The sequence below is a fragment of the Vicia villosa genome, linkage group LG1, assembly GCF_029867415.1.
Source record: "Vicia villosa cultivar HV-30 ecotype Madison, WI linkage group LG1, Vvil1.0, whole genome shotgun sequence".
In the NCBI taxonomy this organism is placed as follows: Eukaryota; Viridiplantae; Streptophyta; class Magnoliopsida; order Fabales; family Fabaceae; genus Vicia; species Vicia villosa.
This window is the reverse complement of record NC_081180.1, coordinates 209,194,715-209,219,949: the sequence shown is the minus strand read 5'-3', so window position 1 is coordinate 209,219,949 and position 25,235 is coordinate 209,194,715. Positions and strand designations below refer to the sequence as shown.

At 37.7% G+C, this 25,235-nt stretch overlaps 2 protein-coding genes across 2 annotated transcripts; one reads left to right on the top strand and one right to left on the bottom strand.

The window, feature by feature from the left end:
- The first annotated feature begins 296 nt into the window (after nt 1–296).
- On the top strand, nt 297–2,301 carry LOC131594228 (uncharacterized). Its single transcript, XM_058866313.1, has 3 exons — nt 297–829; nt 908–2,072; nt 2,143–2,301. Exons 1-3 carry the CDS (start codon nt 297–299, stop codon nt 2,299–2,301), a joined length of 1,857 nt encoding a protein of 618 aa, XP_058722296.1.
- Nucleotides 2,302–2,488: 187 nt separating this feature from the next.
- On the bottom strand, nt 2,489–4,265 carry LOC131594217 (protein MAIN-LIKE 1-like). The gene is made up of 5 exons (XM_058866305.1): nt 4,101–4,265; nt 3,613–3,867; nt 3,316–3,564; nt 2,825–3,208; nt 2,489–2,608 (listed from the first exon to the last, which is right to left on the bottom strand). Exons 1-5 carry the CDS (start codon nt 4,263–4,265, stop codon nt 2,489–2,491), a joined length of 1,173 nt encoding a protein of 390 aa, XP_058722288.1.
- Nucleotides 4,266–25,235: the final 20,970 nt, after the last annotated feature.

Genomic DNA, 25,235 nt, shown 5'->3' with positions numbered 1-25,235 from the left:
TACAACACGGGGGATGGTGTGTTAAAATAAGGAAATCATGTTGAATTTGATCCAATCAACTTTACAAAATTATTAATGGGAGCAATACAAAACACGCAAATATACAAACATAAGGGTAAGATACAAAAAGACATAAGGGGTCCCAAAACAGAAATGCAACAATTGCTCAAGTATGTTGAAGAATCAGGTTATGTTTACTGGAGTAGGAAAAAGGATGAGTCAGAAGTTGTGAGAGATATTTTTTGGGTCATCCAGAATCAGTGAAGTTGTTGAATATGTTTCCTATTGTATTGATCATGGAGTGCACATACAAGACAAACAAGTACAGGCAACCGTTGTTTGAAATAGTTGGTATGACATCAACTAAATTAACATTTGCTGTTGCATTTGCCTATATGGAATCTGAGCAGACAGAGACTTTTTGTTGGGTATTGGATAAGTTGAAACAGTTGTTTATCAAGCAGGATGATTGTCCTCAAGTAATCTTGACTGATAGAGATCTTGCTTTAATGAAAGCCATTGAAACAGTATTTCCAAAGACAACTAATTTTCTTTGCCGATTTCACATCAACAAAAACGTGAAATCAAAGTGTAAGGAACATGTTGTGGATGATATGCGAGAAACAGTGGAGAAAATGTGGTTTGAACTTACAAGGGCTAGTGATGAGATGGAGTACCATCAAAGGTTGAAACAACTTGAGGATGCATGTGTTGACTCCAAAGGTTTTATTGATTATGTGAATGACACATGGTTGACACCGCACAGACATCGATTTGTCGAAGCATGGATCAATCAAGTGTTACATTTGGGCAACACCACAACAAATAGGTATGTCTATGTGATTTTATCGACATTGTTTCTTTATCTTAATATTACAGATAATTAGTTGTTTTGTTTTATTTAAAGGGTGGAGTCTGCGCATTGGAAACTTAAGCAAATGTTAGAGAATAGCTTAGGTGATTTATGCAAATGTTGGGAGGCTATGAATGACAATATCAAGATACAAGTGGGCAACATTAGAGTTTCATTTCAGAAGAGTTTTTATGAAGTTGAGCATGCACACACTAGTCCTTTTTATTCAAATTTGCGTGGTTCAGTATCAAGAGCTGCATTGAGGCAGATTGCTGAAGAGTGGTTGAGGATTGACATGGTAGGTACCGATACGCAAAAGTGCGGATGTACTCATAGAAACGTATATGGGTTACCATGTGCTTGTGAGTTAGGGAGATATACATTGAGTGGTGATGCGATACCAATTGAGGCTATTCATATTCATTGGAGAAAACTAAGTATGGAAGGAAATCAAGATGTAGATGCAGATGATGGATCAGAAGTAGACATGACAAATGCAATCGATGAAATTTGGAAAAGGTGGAGGTCACTAAATGTTGTCGGAAAAAGAGCATTAAAAAGCAGAGTGTGTGAGATTGCTTATTCGACTACAACAAAGATGTGTCCACCGCCTGAAAAAATTAAAACCAAAGGAGGGGTTAAGAAGAAAGTGAAGAGACCTGTGGGATATGATGTTTATCGTGATCCTTCAGGATATGAGTATGTTGATCAAGCACATTCGAGTTTGCAAAAATCTTCAAAGAGGTTATGTTCACAACTATCCCAAACCTCAAAAAATAAAGAATTTGATAAATACATTATACAATTTCCAGATTACATCAGACCATTTATTGATGACATTGTTGATGTAAGAGATGATGGAAATTGTGGGTTTAGAGCCATTGCATCTTTGCATGGTTATGGCACAGATGGATGGTCAATGGTTCGTCGGGATTTGGAGAAAGAAATTATAGGTCCTAGAAGCAAGTTGTATGAGGATTTATTTGGTAAACGCCTTCCAACAGTGAGATCATCGTTGGTGATAGAAACTTTAGGACAGCAACCACCAAATAAATGGATGACGTTACCTGAGTTGGGCTATGTAATAACTAATCGGTATAACGTTGTTCTCGTCTCTTTAGGTCACCCTAGTTTGAGTTACTTTCCTATGACGAGTGCACATTCACCTAATGCATCCATTTACTGCATCGGATTTTTCAATGGAAATCATTGGGTTCAGGTAATTAGTAACACAATTTTGGTACATTCAATCCCTATTTGACTTTTTCTGATATTTATTTTATGTGCAGGTAAACATGAATGAAGGATTCCCGTTGCCACCTGTCACAAATGATTGGAAGAAATATCGCACAAAAGATGCAACATCTTGGATGGTAGGATTTGTCGGGCGGTTACAACATTGGCAACGACTTACGCCTATACTGCCAAACTATGTCAGCTTGGTTTGATTTTATGATATTACAACATTGGTACTATTTAGTTTGATTTTATGTTATTGGATTTTAATATGTTGACAAATGGATTATAAATAGTAAATCTCAAACTATAAGTCTCATAATAATACATAAGTCTACAAGTCTCATAATAATACATAAGTCTCAAACTAAAACATAAATATAAACATAAAATGTGACATCAATCAGACTCATTGTCATAAGTAATTGGACCTTCCCTAGGTAATGGTCCGCCCTGTGCAAGTCTGAGTGCTCTAAATATCTCCAGAAACTGTTCGTCTTCAGGACGTGCCTGATGACACTGTAAGTAATGATGAAGCTCATGATATATATATGATAACCTCGGGTATGACGGTCCTTTGTCATAGACAGACACTGGTACCTCCATCGGCTGATCACCTCGTGGTGCTCTCAATAGAGGATGTGACACCGTATAATACCACGCCAAATAATCATTGTCTGTCTCATATGGTATGGTGGCAAACGTAGCTAGGGGATCATCGTGGGATCAGATCACCTGCAACACACTCTGCATATATGTAGCCCACTCAACATCCACATCAAGTGTGTCTACATTAGGAGGAGCAATCGGTATGTACTGTCTGTATCCAAACTGACGCATGCATCTGTCAGGTAAATATAGAACTACAGTACCATACCACTTCAAACCACCCCGGAACAAACAAATATCATCAAAAGGACGGTGCGCCCTATGATCCTCAAAAGGGCGCCAGACGATATCGTAAGGGGTCAACTGATCTAACACAGCTCGGATGTCAGCCACTTTTTGCGTCCCCTGCCTATATTCCCATTTCATCACCCTAGCCATTGGACTATCAATGCCACATAACCCAGAAGTACCTCTCTTTCCAACAGTTGGAAAATACTCATGAATCCAACACTGTAACAAAACATTACTATTATAAATTAATCTAAATTATAATAAACTAAATTAAACTAAAAAATTAAATAATTTAGTATAACTAAATCATAAGTAAAATTTTGTACCTGAAGAAGAGAGGCATAACCACCAAGCTGCTTGCACGAATAAAATGAAGCATCCCCTAAGTATCTGTATAGAGTAACCAGTGCAGCTGCCCCCCAGTAATATATTCCACAAGTATTCAAATCTCTCAACAGTGGTAGATATTTTGCCTCGACAAGAGTAAAAGTCTTGTCGGCAATAATAGTACAACCTAATAGCAACATCATGTATGCTCTCATAGCACCTGTAAAGTTATTTGCAGCTCTTTGTTGCTAAAAAACTTGCTTCAACCAATCCAATTTATAGTAAGGACCCCTTACGGAAGAAGCCTCCTCAGATGCTTCACTCAAAGAGACACCAAACAACTCAACAACATTATGGATAGCATCATAATCGGTGACAACAAAATCGGGGTCAACCAACTCGCCCCTAATCGGTACATGAAGAAGACATGAAACGTCATCTAGCGTAATGGTCATCTTGCCGAACGACTTATGAAATGACGATGTTTCAGGATGCCATCTCTCAACAAAAGTAGATAAAAGATGCGTATCTACCCTGGCCAAACTAGTATACTGCAAAGATGGCAGACCAGATGCAACTAACCAATCATTCATCTGTCTTGGGAGCATTGTCAGAACCTATCCTATTAATTTGCTGCCATGTGCAGCAACCTTTAAGGTTGGCTTTGGTCGTCTCTCTTGAAAATAATTTGTAAATATATGTGTTAATATATAAGTACATATAATTTAAAATTATTCAACATAAATTTTTAAATTAATGAACCTAAAAGAAAACATTTACGTACCTCGCCCAACCATAAATGATAGACAACATGGTTCTGATATCTAATCAATAAAGAAGTATCAGTCGGTCCTCCGGGAAATCCCGGGTGCTGTGGACCAACCTCAGGTGCAGCTCCCTGCTGTCCCTCGCCATCAGCCTCGCGACGTTGTCTTCCTCTTTGACGCATTCCGTCAATCGCACCTCCTCTTCTTCGAACCACTAAAAAATAAAAATAAAATATAGTTAAAAATTAAATAAAATGTTATTAAAAATTAAATAAAATAATAAAAACAAAAAATAAATAAATCAAAAACGAAAAAAAAAGAACTGGATACCCCAAGGGGGGGTTATCCGGCTGAGAGATTGAAGAACCGGAAACCCTATTGTTGGGTTATCCGGCTAGTGAAAAGAAGAACCGGAAACCCCACTCTTGGGTTGTCCGTCTGAGGCCTAGAAGAACCGGATAACTCACTTTTGGGTTGTCCGGTTGGTTGCTTTCTTGAATTGTAAGAACCGGAACTCTGATGCTTTGGTTATCCGGTTTTGGACGAAAAAATTTCTTTCCTACCACTTTCAAACGAAACTGTTACAATGAGTGAAAAAATTTGATATTTTTACTATTTATACAGGGGTAAATTTGTCCGAATTTTTTTTTAGTAGGGGTATTGGGATAAATGTAGGGGTACAGGGTATAATTTTCGGAAAATAGAATTTCAAACAAATCGGTATCTAAGAGATGCTAATCGAAATTAGGTCACTTATCATAATTACAAACAACTTTCGAATGGAAAATTTCATTTTTAGCTAATCTATCTACACATATTATATATAAAATTTAACTTCATATTATTAACTTCGTATTATTATTTTATTTATTTATTCGAGTCATATGTTAAATAAGCTAAATCAATTGAATTTTTCTTCTTCTTCTTCTGTATCTTCCAGAGAGGGGTGATTTAGGATCGATTTTGATTCAAAATCACCCCCTCCAAATGTTCTTGTTTCTCTATTAGTTAAATAAGTGATTTTCACATATATTTAGTGTTTTTTTTTTTTTTTTGTGTTTTCGTCATTTTAATGTGTCATTGTTTGTTTTGATTTCCCGTCTTTGTGCGGTGTATTTTGTTTTTCTGTCTTTGTGCGTAGTGTTCATTTGTTTCAGGTTGAAAGATGAGTTTCGATCTAGTGCAGATCCTATCTATGAATTTGGTGCCATTAACGCTACAGATCTGGAGACATGAATATTTCAGACATTTCAATATAGTCAGAGTTATATTCGTAGGCATATGCAATTTGCCGTTTTATGCTATTAACATGGATGCTGTGAGTTTGTTTGCAGATTCATCCTTTTTGTTTTTGACAATTCTTAATTTGTATTGCAACAATGTACTCTGTCGATTGGAATGAATGAATATTTTATTTAGTAAAAAGAAAAATCAGAGGAGTTGTCAATTTATCCTTCAGTGTAATTGTTGAAACATTAATTGAAAGGCTATTTAACCTAAATTCACAATTATGAAGAAAAAGAATATCAGGTTTATTTTCAATTGGTAAGGGTGTTTTGTCCTAAATAAATGAAATTGGTATCTAAGAATACAACAAACTATATAATTATCGCATTCTTATTAGATACCATCCAAATAAAATAATCAAATCCAAATCTATCCTAAAATGTGGGATAAAGAAAACCTCATTGGCACAATTTGAAATTCTCGAGATAAGGTCTAGTGAAGGAATGACAAAATACTTTTCAAAGGATGATGATTGTGATTTGTGATCAATAAAATGGGAATTTATGAAGAATATATGCTAGATGATGTATAAACACCAGTGCAGTGCATAGTATAATTGTGTAATAAAAATATGATTGTTTTTTCAGGGATTATATTTGATTATTAATTTTTATGTGCTAAGCAGTTAGCTAAAATTATATTTAGTTTATTCGTGGTATTTTCGATTTGATTAAAATTATGATGACAAATATTCTTAAAACTGTGCTTATCTATCTATCACTTGATCATGGAAACCTATATATTCACTGTGATTAGTTGGGTTACCAATTATTTTTGTCTCTTATTGATTATTTATTTAATTGTTCATTAACTATTTCACATTGCATTGACTCACATGTTGTTTCAAAATTGTGCGTTAACAATTTCTTCATGTTTCTTTTTATTATTTATTTAATTATTCATCAATTATTTTAGATCATATAATATTATTGTTTTAAAATTGTGTGTGATAGGGTGTTCGCATTGCGGCTTGAGCGGTTATTACGTAAAAAATTATTCGAACCGCCAGAGGAAAAAGTGTGTGGTTCGGTCGGCCTTTAAAAATAAAACCAAAACAAACCAAATCAAATAAATGCGGTTTCGATTGGTTCGGTTGGTTCAGTTTTTTTACAAATATTTATTGAGCCATACATACACACAGTGGCGGAGCCAGAAAAATTATAAAGTCTGGACAAAATTTTAAAGGCCGCAATTTCATGTATATAATATATAAATAATCATCAATCAAAATAAAAAAGACTCGTCATTTTGTCAACAAAATTATAATTAAAGTAAAAGAGATTAAATATAACCTTACAATAGCATGTTAAATAAAATCACGAGGCAAATGTCCTTTTCGAGATTTTTTTTATGGTGAATGTTTGAATAATATCAATATCATCAAATGACTTGAATATCTTCCGCTCGGTGTAACATACCATCAAGTCATTGAACCACACATCGTTGATCTTATTGCGCAATTTAGACTTGATAATCTTCATTGCTGAAAAAGTTCTTTCAACGGATGTAGTTGACACTGACAATATCAAAGTTAACTCAATAAGTTTGTAAGCCAATAGAAATACCAAATGTTTTTCAGTTTGAAAAAGCTCTTTTTAATTTTAGGGTTAAATATGTTTTTGATCCCTAGAAAAGCAAGTGACATATTTTGGTCCCAACAAAATTATTATGCATGTAGTTTTAGTCGCTACTGTTACACTAATTTGTATTTTTGAATGATTAATTTGTAGACATGTTTAGAGTTTTAAAAAATTTTCTGCAAAAATAAACTCAAAATTTGATTTCTAAGTCAAAATTTTCATTAATTATATCATTATTTATTGAATTTTGAAATTTGAAATTTTCATATTTAATTCTTTTCATTTTAAAAAATTCTAAAGTTTGATAAATAAATATTCTACAATATTCTAAATATGTAAAGTAATTAAACCGTTTTTATGATTTTAGATAATAACACGGACTAAAACTTCACGCATAAAAATTTTAGAAGGACTAAAAAAATTTTAAAAATTAAAATTAAATGTTAATTTATTTATAAAGACGAAAAATATATATGCCCCTTAATTTTATTTATTTATTTTTTAAATATGAATATTAAAAAAAAAATTGGCCGGACCTAGCCCGGGCAATTGCCTAGCCTAGCCGGATGCTGGAACCGCCAGTGCATACACATATTGATGACAACATAACTTTATACTTAGTCATTTATGCGTTATCAAATAACAACAAAATTCATCATATTTAGATAACAACTTTTCATTTAATATGAAAATAATATTAGATAAAAGTGGAATAAAAAACATAAAATAATAGCATAAAATAAGATCAAAACATTATAATGAAATAAAAAAAAGAGGAGATGAAATATTAGAGAAGATGAAAAAGAAAGAGCAGAAGAGATGTAGTTAGATAAGAAGAGGAACATTAAAAACGTAATTGAAAGAGAGAATAATATAATAAAAATAATAAGATGAAAAAGTAAGAACTTAAAAGATGAAAGACTAGAAAAGAATATGTGATATGTATTTGGAAAAGAAGATGAGAAGAAGGTGCAATACTGCTTTGAGAGATTTGAAAAGACTTAAACTGAAATCTTAAGTGTGAGGAAGAGAAAATCATTCGTAATCATAAGGCTAAGGCATAATAGGTTTGAGTTTGGGTTGAATATAAGTTAATTGAAGTTTGGGAGATTGTAACATAACGCGGTTTGGTTCAGTTTGTAAAATACAAACCACAAACCGAACCGAACTGCACGGTTTGTTCAAAAATGGCCCAAACACATTCGAACCAAATGCGATTTTTTGCGGTTTTGGTTTGGTTTGGTTTGGTTTTGTGGTTTTGTATTGGGCCGGTTTGGTTTTGAACACCCCACAGTGTGACATATAAAATTGATATTTGCTTAATATCATAGCATGTACGTAATAAGTGTCAAAATAATTTAAAATACAAAAGCATTTATTAATTTATTTTACATGTAATCAATGGAAAAATCACCAATTTATCATTAAAAGCAAATATGTATAAACTTTTTTACTATGTATTCACAAAGTATAGGTAAAAAGAACTAATAAAACACTCAAATAACAATCAATACCTTACCGATAAAAATAGTAGCTCGCCCAGCGAAATAGCGCAAGAACAAAACACATACTATGATATATTCTCACTAAGAGAAGACAAAGTCTCGCTAAGTTAGGAATGGTGACACAAGATGTTATTAGAGCCAAGTTACTTTAAGGTTAAGCAAGACATTATCTAAGCAAAGTAGCAACCTTGCTAAGAGAGAAATGTTGGTTCAATGCTTCTTGGCTAAGTTACTTTACGGTAAAGGCATGGTTTGCTATCTAAGTGAGAATGAGCGGTTAAACAAGCGAGGCATGGCAGCAAAACTGACTTGAAGTTGAGCTGGCATGACTTAAGGGAGAAGAAATCATAGTTTTCTAAGTGATCTACAAGCCTCACTAAATGAGAAAGCCTCATTAGAACTCTATAAATAAAAGTCTAAGTCATTTAGCAAGGGAACTTTGGGTGCTTTCTTGGTAGAGAATTTGGCAGAGTGTTTCATCATAAAGTCATATAAAAAAAGAGAGGAAAATAGAGGAAGATTGAAGGCCCAAGCGATGCCTAAGGAATCGACATAGATATGCGTCAAATTCTTTTTTTAGATCATAATTTACAATTATGATGATTAAGTGTAACTAATTTCTCTTTTGTTTGGGTTAGACATAGTCTTCCAATTGCTCATGTATTGAATATAATCACAGAGTTCTATGCAATTCTTCTTATATTTTAATGATGATGAATTCTTCACGCTTAATGTTTTTTTTGGATTAGCTACCTGTTGGCTGGAGATTTCGTTTAGAGGAAATATTCTTTGAAGGACTAGAATTCGAAGAAAGATGGCTACTGATGGCCATGTTTCGAGGATGTTGTTTGAGTTGGAGTGAAGATGGTTAGAATCGGAGCTAATTCGAAGTGAATTATCTTTAAGACTTAAACGTTTTGCGAAATACGAAGGGTACTGAAGCTTAACGTGTTTTCGTGACATTCTCGGTTCTGATCACGTTTCCACGCGTCGAAAGAGGATTCAGGGGGGAGGATTTGAATTTCGAAGTAGTCTGTGTAACCGAACAAGGACAGATGGCATCCCAGGGATTCTTATGAGCAACGTGGCATCAGATTAGTGTAGGGCCGTTAGGGTCGAAATTAGTATAAATAAGGGTCTTAATGTTAGGATTCCGTGTGTTCATTTTGTACAAATCACTCACAAATTATTCAAGTATCAAGTGTTTAGAGAACGAGTTCGTTGAGAAATGTACGTATGACACCAACACCATTTTAAATACATTTGTTTCTTTCTTTATTCAAGTATCTTTTCAATTCCTTTATGTTCTTCGTTTAACTTTCATTTCGAAGTAACTTTACGTTTCTGCATTTAACATTCTAGCACATTATATTCTTGCACTTTACATTTCTGCAATCTACACGCTTTTATTTATGTTTTCTTTGTCGAAAGTCATATTAACATGTATAACAAGTGTTGTTTCAAGTGAATAGTCATACGATCATATCACAAACAAGTTTTCTTGAAGTCAGAACAAACAAATATGAACCAAATCATATCGAAAGACAATTGTTTGATTATGTCCTAGGATCAATCTAGTCGATCATGCGAGTAACCAAAGTATATTTTATAGTTTTGAGGACTAGCGGTTGTTTACCGGAAATCACCGTAAACAAATTGGCATGCCCAGTGGGACCGTGTCAAACAGATTGTCATTAACTGATTGTTTTGTTTTGTCTAGAAAATATCAAGACCTTGTATGTACCTTAGGAACGGTAAATTAACCAACAGTGCACAGCCGATTCCTAAACGAAGGTACAACAAGAAAATGGTCAATGTGGCCAGCGGAGGGGGAGATCAAGATCCCCCACAGGGGTCAGGAACAGTAGCGGCAAATTCTACGCACGTTTCGACTTCTACTCAAGGAGCCAGGATATACCGGGTTCGACAGGATCTGCACCCATAGGTAGTTCCCAGGCTGTACCCGAAAATACTTCAGGGACAACACGGACTGTTCCAGTCTCGAGTTCGACTACCGCAAGTCAATTATTTACCCCAGGACCATCATCCGCTTTAGAAGGTTGGAGACCCAACAACCCATATGGAATGCCATATTCATACGTGGTAGGATTACGAGGAACAGGGCCTACATACACTGCGCCTAACCCAACGGCGTTTTCGCCTAATGACGACTCGATAGGTCGAAGCGCACAAAACACTGGTTTCTCTACCCAAATACCTCCCTTAACCACCAGTAGTCAAGCGGCATTTCGACAGGAAATGGATGCAAGTAACCACGATATGTTAGGGGTCCTTGCTAGAGAATTGGGGTCGATCTTTAATCCGTTAGCAACAAACATTGCCAGGACTAACCAAGAGAATGTAGAGACATATCAAAAAATATCGTCACAAATAGGACAAATGGCGGATTTCTTTGGAGTCCCGCAAAATAGGCGAAGAAACAACCAATCCACCTATCATGAAGGGGACCCAGTTCTAGAACAAATTCGAACCGCAGTGCCGCCATCTAGGCCAGCGCCAGTCGAACGAAACCAAGTGGTAGATTTAGAAACTCAAAATCAAACGACTAACGTTGGTCGACAAGCAATTCCCCAGCAACAACCTAGAGTAGTTGTAGTGGGAAGAGACGAACATCCTGACGAAGTTGTGCATAGGGTTAGGAGAGATAATTTGGCAACAGAAAACAATCTCACTGCCATGATAGAGAGAATAATGGCTAACAATGGCCTTAATACTGGACTTCGACGTCCAAACTACACGTCCCCCATACCCGAATATATTATGCAAACAGAATTATCAAGAGGTACCAAGGTACCCAAATTTACGAAGTTTTCAGGGGACACTAGTGAATCAACGGTGGAACACATAGCCAGATATTTGATGGAAGAAGGGGATCTAGCAGGGAACGAGGATTTAAGAATTAAATACTTCCCTAGTTCGCTAACGAAAAATGCTTTTGTTTGGTTCACTACCTTACCCCCAAATTCCATAGACGCATGGGCACACTTGGAGAGATTATTCCATGAACAATTCTATATGGGTCAAACTAAGATAAGTCTGAAAGAATTGGCTAGCATCAAGAGGAAGTTCACGGAGCCTATAGATGATTACTTAAACAGGTTTCGTTTGTTGAAATCAAGATGCTTCACGGTTGTCCCAGAACATGAATTAGTCAAAATGGCTGCGGGCGGTCTAGATTTTTCAATCAGAAAGAAACTAGATACCCAATACCTAAGGGATATGGCCCAATTGGCAGACAGGGTTCGACAAGTCGAACGACTAAAAGCAGAGAAGGCCAGAGCAAATAAAAGTTACAAGAAGGAGAGGGTAGCATACATTGAAGCTGAAGACGTTGACGGCGAATCTTTCGAAGATTCATACAGCGTGGAAGAGGTCGAAATAGATCTAGCTGAATTAAAAGAAGCACCGCCTTATTCTTGCAAATTGCTCACCCCTTCTAATGGAAAAAATCCAGTAGAGAATGATAAAAGCGATAGATTTCCTAAGAAAACTTATACATTTGACGTCACTAAATGTGACGAAATATTTAATTTGTTAGTAAAAGATGGCCAGATGATAGTGCCTCCCAATTCCAAAATTCCTCCGTTAGAACAACGGAAGAAGCGAGGCTTTTGCAAATATCACGGTTTTTTAGGCCATAAAACTTCACAATGTTTTCTTTTCAGGGATCTAATTCAGAATGCTATCAAGGATGGACGTTTGAAATTCGCTGATAAAACCAAGAATCATATGAAGGTTGACACAGACCCTTTGAGTGTTGCTGACACTAACCTGTGTGAACCACTTGACGTCAACATGGTGGAAGTATCTGAAATTGATGTTGCTGAATCGGAGATAATTTCAACTGGAAAGCAGGCTACTGAAAGCCTAAATGACAATACAGTCTTCAATACTGATATTGAAGAATCCTTTGATTGCATAGATGACTGAAGATCTGAAAGGGAAAACTAGCGAGTCCACTGAAGACCTCAGGGCGAAACTTCAGCAGATACAGATTTCTGAAGCTCCTCCGGAAGTTGTCAACATGGTCAATGTTAGGCGGCCTTTATCTGAAATAGAAGAACTAGAAAAGTGGCTGATAAGGGATAAAGGAAACATTGAAATCCCACCAAGAGGGGAGAGTCTTAAAGATTATCTCTGGAATTGTCACGAGAAAAAATGGTGGAAAAATGCTGATGTGCCCAAGGTGTTTAATTATGCTAAATCGAAGGGTTCAAGCTAATTTTGATAGGGCCCTACGAGAAAGAATGGAACAACCCTGGAGAGGAGGAAACCTATTGCTAAAATTATACCCAAGGACTGGAGAAAGCTTAGTAGGATTCTTGGTCAGATGTCACAAAGAAAACACTGAGGTTGTATTGTGCCCCAGATGTGGAGCCGTCGATGACGAACTACTAGCACGATCATTCGAAAGAGTATATTTATACATGGGTCGAGAAACTCAGGGACTTCGTCCCAACATGTATGTGTTCGATAACTGGACCCCATCGAAGAGGCCTGACAGCCCGCACCCTAGAGCTCGAAGGGTCACATTCAAAATCCCCGCAGACACACCTAGGGATAGATGGATGCAAGTTGGTGCGAGGACCAACAAGTGGCGAAGTTGGGACCAAGGGGGAAGAACTGCAATGGCATATAGGAAGCAATTTCAAACCTCAAATCGAGAGATGTACAAGTTGGAGAATTACAAAGGCAAAAATCCTATGTCTAGATCCCAATGGAGAAGGCACCAGAGGATGAAGAAGGCCCAAAGGGAATATAAACCAAAGGAGATCGGAGAGTCTAGTAGTAACCAAATCCTAATGCAGGGGGCAAGGACAAGTAAACCTCTAGTGGAACGCAAGTTATTCGATTCTGAAAATGAGAAAGAAGAAGAAAAGATGCATTCCAGCCCATGGAAAGAAGACGATAGGATGACAAATGATTTCGACTCAGACAGAGTATCATCTATAAACCTCAATTGCAATGTTGTGTCAGTACTCCCTCATGAGTTTAATCAAGAGACAGAAGCTGAAGATTGTGAGGAAGCTGATGCGGAAGAGATGGCAAGACACAGACCTGTGTGTTATTATGTGCTAAACAACGGGGCAGTCGAAGAACAGAATGCCTTCATCGAGAGGCGTGATGAAGGTATGAGAAACCATCTAAAACCACTCTACATAAGGGTTAAGATTGAAAATGTTGGCATTAACAAAGTCCTAGTAGATGGGGGGCAGCGGTGAACCTAATGCCCCAATACATGTTGAAGAGAATTGGTATGTTCGATACTGATATAAGGCCACATAACATGGTCTTGTTTAACTATGAAGGCAAAATAGGGCAAACTTTAGGAGTCATTCAAGTGAATTTAACTGTGGGTTCGGTCACAAGGCCAACGATGTTCATGGTGATACCAGCAAAGGCGAATTACAATCTTTTGCTAGGAAGAGACTGGATCCATGGAGTTGCTGTAGTGCCTTCGACAATGCATCAGAGATTAACCATTTGGAGGGAAGATGGCATAGTAGAAAACATTGAAGGAGATCAGAGTTACTACATGGCCGAAGTTAATCAAGTCAATAAAACCAGTTTCGACAGGAACTTGGCGAACATAGGACCTTGCCATGCTGTTGAAGATATATACACTCCGAACAAGAATGCTTTATACTATTTGTCTTTAAACCCAAATGGATTCCAATGGAATAGAGAAATAATGGACAGTCCACAAGATACCACACCAATAGACCATTTGCCAACGATACGGCCAACAGGCTGGGATGACGACGTTGATGATGTCTGAATCATCTTTCTTCGAAAGGATTTCGGCTTACATAGCCGAGAACAAAAGAAAGACGGCTCTCGAAGCCGAATTATCAAACATGACTGTCGATACAGTTCAAAGAGAGGCAGAAACGACGGGTTCTGGGGTACATTCGATCCCTCAATTCCCTGAAGACACAGTTCAAGCCGAAAAGATCTCGGGTGAAGAGTTGAGTCAAAGGCTGGACGCAATCTACGATGAAGAACCCTTAGGATTCGAGAAATACCCAATGGCGTCAAATGTAAAAATGTTAGCCCAAGATCCACTTGAAGAAGTAAATCTTTGAGACGGTGATCAGAAGAGGGTGACATACGTCAGTGCAAAATTAGAGCCAGTTTTGAAATCAAGAGTCATCGCGTTATTAAAAGAAAACAAAGATTGTTTCGCATGGGATTACGATGAGATGCCTGGTTTAGGGCGAGATTTGGTCGAATTAAAGCTGCCCATAAAGGAAGGAAAAAATCCCATCAAGCAAACTCCTAGGAGGTTCGCACCGGAGATTCATTCGAAGATCAAAGCAGAGGTCGAGAGACTTTTACGATGCAAGTTCATTAGAACTACAAGGTATGTTGAATGGATTGCTAATATTTTGCCGGTTATTAAAAAGAACGGTTCATTAATAGTATGCATAGATTTTCGTGATCTGAATGCAGCAACGCCTAAGGATGAATATCCCATGCCTGTGGCAGAAATGCTAGTAGATTCAGCCGCAGGCTTCGAATATCTAAGTATGTTGGATGGATATTCTGGGTATAACCAGATCTTCATTGTAGAAGAAGATGTGTCCAAAATAGCTTTTTGTTGCCCAGGGGCAATAGGCACCTACGAATGGGTTGTAATACCTTTTGGTCTAAAAAATGCTGGGGCAACTTATCAAAGAGAAATGAATTCTATATTCCATGATTTTATAGAAACTTTCATGCAAGTATACATAGATGACATTGTTGTAAAATCTATTTCAGATTATAGTCATCTTGACCATCTGAGCCAATCATTCGAAAGAATGAGAAAACATGTCTTAAAGATGAATCCCCTTAAATGTGCTTTCTTTGTGCAGGCTGGAGATTTCCTGGGCTTCGTAGTCCACAAAAAGGGAATAGAAATTAATCTCAATAAAACAAAGGCTATTATGGAAACAAAGCCTCCATCCACGAAGAAAGAACTACAGTCTTTACTAGGAAAGATAAACTTCTTGAGAAGATTTATCTCTAACTTGAGTGGACGCACGCAAGCTTTTCCCCCTTACTTCGACTCAAGCAAGGAAGGTTTGAATGGCATGCTGAACATCAGGAAGCTTTTGAAAAAATCAAGCAATACTTGATGCATCCACCAATATTATCTCCCCCAAATGGGAAGAAGCACATGCGCCTATATATTTCAGCGTCAGATAATACAATAGGTAGCATGTTAGCTCAAGAAGACGACAATGGCATCGAAAGAGCCATTTATTACTTAACTAGAGTACTCAATGATGCAGAGACTAGGTATAGCGCAACAGGAAAACTCTGCCTTTGTTTATATTTCTCTTGTATCAAACTCAAGTATTATATAAAGCCAGATTATGTTTCGTCTCATTGCGATGTTAAAGCAATGAAAGGTCAGATCGTATCAAACTTCATTGTTGACCATGCAGTGGTTGGGAACCCTCAGCAATATGTAGAATTGAAGCCTTGGAAGTTATACTTCGATGGTTCAACCCATAAAGAAGGAACCGGCGTTGGAATACTAATAATTTCTCCTTATGGAATTCCAACAAAGCTCAAGTACAAGATTGAAGGTCCCTTATGCTCCAACAACGAAGCTGAATACGAAGCACTGATCGCTGGACTTGAAGCTTTGTTAGAATTGGGGGCAACCAGAGTCAAAATTAAAGGAGACTCCGAACTAGTGATTAAGCAACTGACGAAAGAATACAAATGTATCAAAGAGAATTTGATCATGTATTTTGTCATAGCAAATAGGCTGCTTAAAAAATTCGAATATGTGGAGTTAAATCACGTCTCAAGGTTAAATAATCAAGAAGCGAATGATTTGGCACAACTAGCCTCAGGATACAGGGTATCAAAAGAACAACTAGAGGAACTGATCGAAGTAAGAGGCAAAGCAATGGCCACCAAGCTTTCCCCAAGTGATCTGGAGAACTCACAATTAGGTTTCACTAACAAAGAGGAGTTTGAAGTTTTAAATATAGACTCTTTAGCATACACAGATTGGAGGAGTCCAATTGTGAACTATTTAAAAGATCCTTCGACAAACACGGATAGAAAGGTAAAGTATCGAGCCTTATCATACTTCCTGATGGGAAACGAATTGTTTAAGAAAACTCCTGAAGGAGTTTTGCTAAAGTGTCTGGGTGAAGCGGAAGCATATTTGGCCCTCTCAAATGTACATAGCAGAGCATGTGGTGCACACCAAGCGGGGCACAAAATGAAATGGCTTTTGTTTCGATATGGAATGTATTGGCCCTCTATGTTAAAAGATTGCATAGAATTTGCAAAAGGATGTCAAGAATGTCAAGAACATGCAGGTATTCAACATGCTCCTGCAAATGAATTAAATTCAATAATAAAACCATGGCCTTTTAGAGGTTGGGCACTAGAGTTAATTGGGGAAATTCACCCCAAGCCTTCTAAAAGTCAGAGATATATCTTGGTAGGAATAGACTACTTCACAAAATGGGTCGAAGCGATACCACTTGCAAATGTGGATCAGGAGGCTGTGATTGAGTTTATTCAAAGACACATTATATACAAATTCGGAATCCCGGAAAGTATAACCACAGATCAAGGATCAGTGTTTACTGGGCGAAAGATGCAAGATTTCGCCAAAGAAATGGGGTTCAAGTTGTTTACTTCTACACCTTACTACGCTCAGGCAAATGGACAAATTGAAGCAGCAAATAAGATAATAATTGCTCTCATAAAGAAACACGTAGGGAAAAAACCTAAGGGTTGGCATAAAACTTTGGACCAAGAACTCTGGGCCTGTCGAACATCGCCAAAAGAAGCTACAAACACTACACCTTTCCAATTGACGTTCGAACACGATGCAGTGCTCCCAGTTAAGATATACTTGCAATCAGTCCGGATCCAAAGACAGGGAGAAATTCTTCCAAACATATATTGGGAATTGATGATGAACGAATTGGTGGATTTGGACAAAGACAGACTTCGAGCGTTGGAAATGATAAAAAGACAAAAAGAAAGGGTGTCCAGAGCATATAATAAAAAGGTGAAAGGTAAAACATTTATTAATAATGACTTAGTTTGGAAAGTTATTTTGCCTATAGATCGAAAGAATCAGGTTTTAGGCAAATGGTCCCCACACTGGGAAGGACCCTTTCGAATTTTAAAAGTATTCTCAAATAACGCTTATGAGATAGAAGAGTTGGCAGAAGATCGCAGGATCTTAAGAGTGAACGGGAAGTATCTGAAAAGATACAAACCAAGCATGCACGAAGTAAAAATTGCAAAAACGTAGATATTCAAAGTATGCTACGTAGGCCAAAATGGTTGAACAAGCACCAAAATGGCTTCGTTTTCAAGCAAGATATGTGGTAAATAAAGTAAGAAGACAAAGCAATGTCAAAATATATTTTATTAAGATTAGAAGAGTACATTCATTTTGGAAAATTGTGTTTTCACAAAAAACAAAGGCTACAGAAATAGAAGCATACTAGAGGCTATCAAAAGGAGCATTCAAAAAATTTTGGACAATAAAACTAAGACCTATAACACCTCCATCAAAGCCTCAAACAACGCACCCTCTAGTTGATCCTTTGTTCTATACCTTCCAAAGATAGCTGGGGCAAGCTTTCTGCTTCGAAGAGATCTAGAGATCCTGACTTACGCATTCTTCTCACTATACCTTTTTTGAGAAACATGTAGGACAACAACCTTCCATAAGGAAGACATGTCACTACGCCTTGACGAGAGGCGGCCATAGCAATAGCTTCGACAAGTTTCTTGAAGATCAGCAATGGAAAGTTGATTTTCCTTCCCCAGAGAGCACAGAGTATGAACTTCATATATTCCATCATGATGTTGTCTTGATCATGGTTCCGTGGACGAAAGTTGCCCACTAAAAGTTGGTGCCAAATCTTAATGATCTTAGCGCTTAAGGGATCATTAGCCATGAGGGCCCTCAAGACATCAGAGGTAGTCATGTTAATGGTGTTATCATCAAACGCTTCTCCAAAATTATCACACCTCAGCAGTTCAGAGATGGTTAAGGGAGTAATGGTAATATGAGCCCTTCGAACCTGAGTCACAATGGTGGTTCTCCCTTCTGGATCTATGCGGAGGGACGCAAACATCCAGAAATCTGCCAGCATGTTAGGATAAGCGGACCCCTCCAGGATTTCCTGGTAAAACTGGAGTTGTTGGTTGGCAAAGAGTGCGCCAATATTGATGTGGTTTTCATCGAAATCCTCCTCAGAGAGTTTGAATTCCTTTTTGATGCTGGACCGGATGGTAACGTAAGTCAAAGGTTACGCCATTTTGAGGAAGAGAGTACAAGAGGTTTTATCAAATTCTGTATTTGAAAGAGTATAAGGGGAAGAAAGGAAACTTTGATAAGAGTTTGGTGAGAGAATGAAAGAATGAGTAGAATGCTAAGCCTTATATAGAATACGTTGGCCATAAAAGAACGGTTTATCTTTTAAGTGTTGATTGGACTGCGTTTGGTATCCCCAAGAGAAGTTATGGCCTCCGCCGTTTCCCACCTTGGAAGTTGGAGTGTAATCATTTTGAAAACTGATACACGCATGTCTCAAATAGACGTTTTGAAAAAGTGATGTCATCATTTAATGATGGTTACGGCTAGGGAAGTGGAAACGTCAAGTCTAGGCTTGAGAGGCTGTGAAGAGTAGTCATGTCACGTGGGTACATTATTAAAGTCATTATGATAATAAAAATAAATTTTGACAATTTTTAGGAATTATTAAAACGCTACTCGTGACAATTACAGAATCTGATGTATGGAAAATGGAAAGACAAAACTGCATATACATTCCTGGGGAAGTTTGATTACAAAATAAAAACTAAGTACGAAACGCATAAGGATAGTACAAGGTTCAAAGTAATTAATTAAAGTCCCTAGGAAGGTTATCTTTCATCTTCAAATATTGAGATTCCCATAAAGACATACGACGTTCGATTAATGCCTGTTATCTTTTCAGTTCCTCGATTTCTGGCACTAGCTTCTGTGCCGTCTCGAAGTGTCGAATCCCTAACTGCGCCACTTCAGTCAATTCTTCCTGATGGGTTTGTTGGATTGCTTCCTAACGATACTGGGCTTTCTTTATCTTCTCTCCGAGGAGTTTAATTTCTTGTTTCCAGGATTCGATATTCGCTTCACAAGCTTCATATTCTTTCTAGTTCTTCGAACGTTCAAGCCTAAGGGCGTCAGCCTTTGCTGTTGCATCATTAGCAGCTTTCCATGAAGAACTATGAGAAGTCACCTTTGTTGTGAGTTGTTCGTCAACATTTCGTTTTCGAAGAATATCAGATAGAAGCTGATCGATCAGAGGACTCAGCGAAACAATAACTTGTGAAACTTCCTCTGAGACCAGAAGTAAATCCACTTTCTTCAAAAGATTGTTTAAGCTATAACAGCTGGTGGAATCCTTGCTTAGAACTTCAATGAGGTTGGTTTCAAAGAACTTCTCCCTTATTTGACGAAGGAGATTAGGAATATCATCCTTGTCACCGCTCCCTACCAGGACATTAGAAGAAGCTTCAAGCCCGACGGGCGAAACGTTATCAACGCTCATCATGGTCTTGAGGAAGCTTACGGGATCAGTTTTCTTGAGTTGCTCTAGTTCTGAAGGAGTAAGAATTGCTGGGGCCTGCTTCGAAGTCGCCACAGGAGTAACTATAGTCCCGAAAGTCAAAGTTTCATGAGGACCAGGTGTAGGCAAATTGGAAGTTTCCTCCGCAGCATCATGTTCAGAAATAGTATCTTCGCTGCCAGTTGGTTGTCCGACTACATTATCACTATCTGAACATTGAGGATTTTCCCCCATATTTTCATCTTGATGAGTAGGTGGAGAATCATCATTTGAATGGCTTTCTTCAGCAGGCACAATTGGAATGATGGTTGCAAGGGGCTAAGCGTCTTCAATAACCGGAGAAAGCACAGGAGATTTGGGTCGAGGAACACCTGTGTTGAACGGTTAGAATTGATCAAAATGGAAAGGTTGCAAGAAATTCATCTGTCATTAGAAAAAGCAGACGCTTACCTTGAAGATTGTCAAGATCAATGTTGAGACTTAACGTTTTGAGATCAGAAGTTGCTGTGCCCACATCATCCTACATTTATAAGGTAAGATGTGAACTTAATCATTAAAATTAAAATTTGAAAAGATGATTATGTTATGAAATCCAAATACCTTGGTTGGAACATTGTATGGGCTTGAGTTGTGGCTCTCTACAATAGGGATAGTACTAGTAGCCTTTAAGGGTGATTCGTCAGAAGATACCTTATCACTCGATGAAGTAAGCTTCGAAGTCCCAGATCCCTTTTCTTTGGTTAAAGGGGTGGCAGTTTTCTGTCTTTTCTTAGTTGCTTGTCTAGTACGAGGAGGAGATTTATCTTCGTCATCTGAAGCAGCTGTCTGAGGAATTTTTTGCTTCGAAGGTGCTGGAGGCTTCGAGCTCTGAAGATGCATATTAAACTAAGTGAGTAATATTCAGAAAAATTGCACAAAATCACTCCCACTTGTCTTGGTGCTCCTCGAAGCTCCAGAATCCTTCTGTGCAGGGGTCTCCTTGATACTTTTCTTTCGAGTAACGGCTGTGAACAAAATAGGAATCAGTATTTCAGTGAAGAAGAAAAAGTTAGTCGAAGGATTGTCTAAACCCCAACCTTCATGTTTTGGAGTCAAGACGCAAACATGCTCAAGACCTATCTGAAGATGCCCTTCAAAAGTATCCAGGGTATGCTTAGTCGGGACCACTCGTTCAGCGCATTTTTTAGATTGTTCCTGAAGGATTTTAATGGCATTCCCACACACAAACCAGTCTGGAAAAGGGGGGCTTAAAGCCACACCAAAATCAGCACTAGGTAGTGGAGGAAATTTTGGAGGATTAAGTTCAAAAGCCACTTCATAACGTAGTTCAGGTCGAACAGACGTGGGCAATTTCAACTTATCCAGTTTAGCAGAAAACTTTTCACGTAAAATGACCGCAGCCTCACGAACGGTCCGACTAAGATCATCAGGCCTGTAGATAGTTTCAAAGAATTTTTGAAATTCTTGGATTTCTTTAATGTGAGTCGAAGTACCTTTATGGAAGTTCGCCTGCACATCAGCAAAAGCTTCAGTTAGTTCTTGAGTAAGGCTCTCAGCATCGAAGATTTGTGTAGTATAGTAATCTGTCCACCATTGATGAAAATCTATGGTAGAATAAAAAGCAGGTTCGAAAGAGACGGGAGACAGAGTGGTGATGCCAACATATTTGGAGATTTTTGACTCGTATTCATCTTCAGCTAAATGCAGAGTGTGTAGGCACATGTGATTCCTTTTGTCATACAAGCATTTTGGTTTGAATTGAACCAACCCAAATTGTCTCGAAACCAGATTTGGTTGATAACAAAGAAGACAGCAGTGACTTTTTGAAGATCGAAGTCGGTGGTATAACAGCTTAGGAGTAAGGAAAGCCTCCCAAATGACCATGGATTCGGCTTGTTGGTCGGAAGAAGTTGCTGGAAATTCTCGAGTAAACCATTCAGGACCTACCTTCCTTTTTACAAAAGGTGCCATGGACGGGCTAAACTGGTAACGTTTAGCGAACATCATCACACACGCTAAGAAGGTTTCATGAAGTTTTCCCGTTTCTTATTTTGGAGTTAGGTAAGCTAATCTGGTTCCTTCCACTGTTCGATTCTTTATAGCTGTATCTTCTTCATCCACAACACTTTTGTATAGGAGGTGAGCCTCAGAAGTGGTATTAAGCCATAATTGCAACAACCAGAAAGGACCAGCAAAAAGAAGGGATCCTGTCTTATAGTTTTTGACGAGATCTGTTTCTTCACCAAGGTTCTCGTAGAGAAATCCTAAAATTAACTGGCTTAAGTTTAGCTTTTTCCTGGCATTTATCTGGTTAGCCATACAGAGATATCTCTTTTCTACTTGGATAGACCTAGAACAAAAGACACATCTCGAAAGCCATAGTGCTAGAAATGCAATGTGTTCTTCATCAGTAACTTCCGTAGTCGTTTGAACATGGTACCTTTGAATGAAAGTAGTGTAGGTGACTGTTGCCTCATTGAACTGGATGGTATCAGTATCCATGAAGTTGGGGTCGAAGAGTTTCCCAGTTGGTCGAAGCCCGGTAATGGCAGCTATATCGAAAAGAGTAGGAGTGATCATTCCGCAAGGAAGGTGGAAAGCATTGTGAGAAGCATCCCAGAAATGTACTGATGCTACTAGCATGGTTTGGTTATACTCTGAACCTATTTTAGATAACTGAATTAGGTCATAAATCCCTAATTCTTTCCAAAATGAAGCCTTTTGCTTTTCCACTTTAGCTAGCCAAGCGTAATATAATTCAGGATCTTTTGCTAAAGGGATTGACCTAAAGACTTTCACGAAATTGGTTACATAGTTTAACCTAATTTTCTCTAAGACCGAAGAAGTTTCAGTCGAGGTTTCTTCCGCATTGTCAGGATCAGCTAAGATTGGATGACCATCTTCATCTATCTTATTCTTGCTAACTAAAGGTCTAGTTTTATAATAAGCAGGAAACAATTTACTAAAAGAGGGGTTATTTCCTCCCGGTAAAGGACCGATGAAAGCGTGAGTTTTTCCAGAAAGTTCAAAAGGGATGATTACCTGAGAAGCGTAGATAGCGCGCGCCTCTGCAGCATTTGGGTTTGGAATGTGTTCTTGATTCCCTATCTGTGTAGGATTTTGAAGTGTTTGAATAGGTTGAAGAGCATTTGAAGAAGACGCCATGAGTAAATTTGATTTAAGAAATGGGTTAAACGAGACCAAAGAGGATTTTCTTTTCTGTGATGAACGTAGGAGAATAGAAGTGAAAGTTATGTGAGGGTAGAAGTTCAAGTATTTACAGGTTTAACGGAAACCCTTTCAAATCTTTTGGGTAAAAGTCAAAAGACACGCGGCAGGCGTTGATTTAATTCAGCGGCGGTCGAACAGTTGTTAGCCTTACTCCTAATATATTGGAGTAATGATCATGAAGTAATGAAAGAACGTGAGAATGTAAGTTCTGAGAAGACATCTTTGAAAATGACAAGACGTTTTGAAAGTGGAGTCATAAATGATTATGACGTTAGTCAGTTGTCTTGGAACTCTAAAAAGTGAGTAAAACGAAATCTCGTCATAACAAAAAACGCCTATTTCTCTGGTTTTCGAAACAGGCATTTATTGGGGGAAATTTGTTGGCTGGAGATTTCGTTTAGAGGAAATATTCTTTGAAGGATTAGAATTCGAAGAAAGATGGCTACTGATGGCCATGTTTCGAGGATGTTGTTTGAGTTGGAGTGAAGATGGTTAGAATCGAAGCTAATTCGAAGTGAATTATCTTTAAGACTTAAACGTTTTGCGAAATACGAAGGGTACTGAAGCTTAACGTGTTTTCGTGATATTCTCGGTTCTGATCACGTTGCCACGCGTCGAAAGAGGATTCAGGCGGGAGGATTTGAATTTCGAAGTAGTCTGTGTAACCGAACAAGGACAGATGGCATCCCAGGGATTCTTGTGAGCAACGTGGCATCAGATTAGTGTAGGACCGTTAGGGTCGAAATTAGTATAACCACCTCTATGTTATATGCATGTGAATCCCATCCGTTATCAATTCCGGTCATGCCGATTGTCTTTCCTCTATAGACTAGATAACCACCTCAAAAAGCCTCATTCCGCGTTATGCTTTCAAATCTCATCCGGCGTTATATTTGGGACAAGTAAATAACCTTCACGAGATTACCCAACATTGCCACTTTCAAAGACTCATGCTTATGTACGTGTGCAATAAAACAAGACTCGTGCATTTAAGACGATCTCTCTATCTCTTAAACCACACAATCACATCTTTATAAATTTGCACAACATGACATTCAATCCAATCTCAAACACCAATTAGAATTTAGCAATCAATCACACAATTCACGGTTATCATATCACATAATACATACACATATAATTACATGTTATTCTCAATTAACATCATAATTAAATTAAACAATTAAAATTCAATCCTATTCTATTCTATCATATAGAACATCACAATAGCTTCCTTACGCTTCAAACGGCGCATAAAAAGGAGCTACGAATCAAAAGATACAACATTTCAAAGTTTGGAAAAGTTTCATACAGCTATGTCCGCTTAGAGGCCATCAAGTGGGCTTATGGAAATAAAAATTCAACAACCCCGCTTCAAGCAGCGATAGACAGAAGCAAAATACAAACCGGGCTCCGCTTAGTGGGCTGGGTCTGCTTAGCGAGCCTTCTTTAATTTTCAAAAACAAACAGCATCCGCTTAGCGGGTTGTGTCCGCTTAGCGGACATGCGATTTTGCAGAAAAAAACCAGAAAACACAGCACTGCGAAATCACACACCCATCACTCAAAATCACTTCCAGGCATCAATAAATATAAAATACAACCAGTATTAATCATTATTGAACAACATATATCATCAAAATCATGTTTAATCATGTAAATCCATATAAAATAGCATAGAAATTAGGGTTCATACATTTTCATGGAATTTGAAAATATTGAAGAGATTCACACAAACACATACATTACCCAATCTTAGATTCTACAAGAATTTGGATTCTAACCCTTACCTCTAACTCTTAAATCCACCTTCTTGATGAAATCTACCAATCCCCTCTTTGTTCTCCTCTTGTCTCTTTTCTCTTCTTTTCTTTCTATCTTTCTATCTTCTAATTTTAGGTTAAGTCATAAATTTTCTTCTAACTCTTATTATCTCAT

Bases quoted from the DNA above. Each gene is read 5' to 3' on its own strand.
- LOC131594228 (XM_058866313.1), top strand. From the start codon at position 297: ATGGAGTGCACATACAAGACAAACAAGTACAGGCAACCGTTGTTTGAA. The intron at 830-907 runs GTATGTCTATGT...TTTTATTTAAAG, and splicing joins GGCAACACCACAACAAATAG to GGTGGAGTCTGCGCATTGGA. The intron at 2,073-2,142 runs GTAATTAGTAAC...TTTTATGTGCAG, and splicing joins ATGGAAATCATTGGGTTCAG to GTAAACATGAATGAAGGATT.
- LOC131594217 (XM_058866305.1), bottom strand. From the start codon at position 4,265: ATGCGTCAAAGAGGAAGACAACGTCGCGAGGCTGATGGCGAGGGACAG. The intron at 3,868-4,100 runs GTACGTAAATGT...CCATCTTTGCAG, and splicing joins ATCATTTATGGTTGGGCGAG to TATACTAGTTTGGCCAGGGT. The intron at 3,565-3,612 runs GTAAGGGGTCCT...CAAGTTTTTTAG, and splicing joins CATCTGAGGAGGCTTCTTCC to CAACAAAGAGCTGCAAATAA.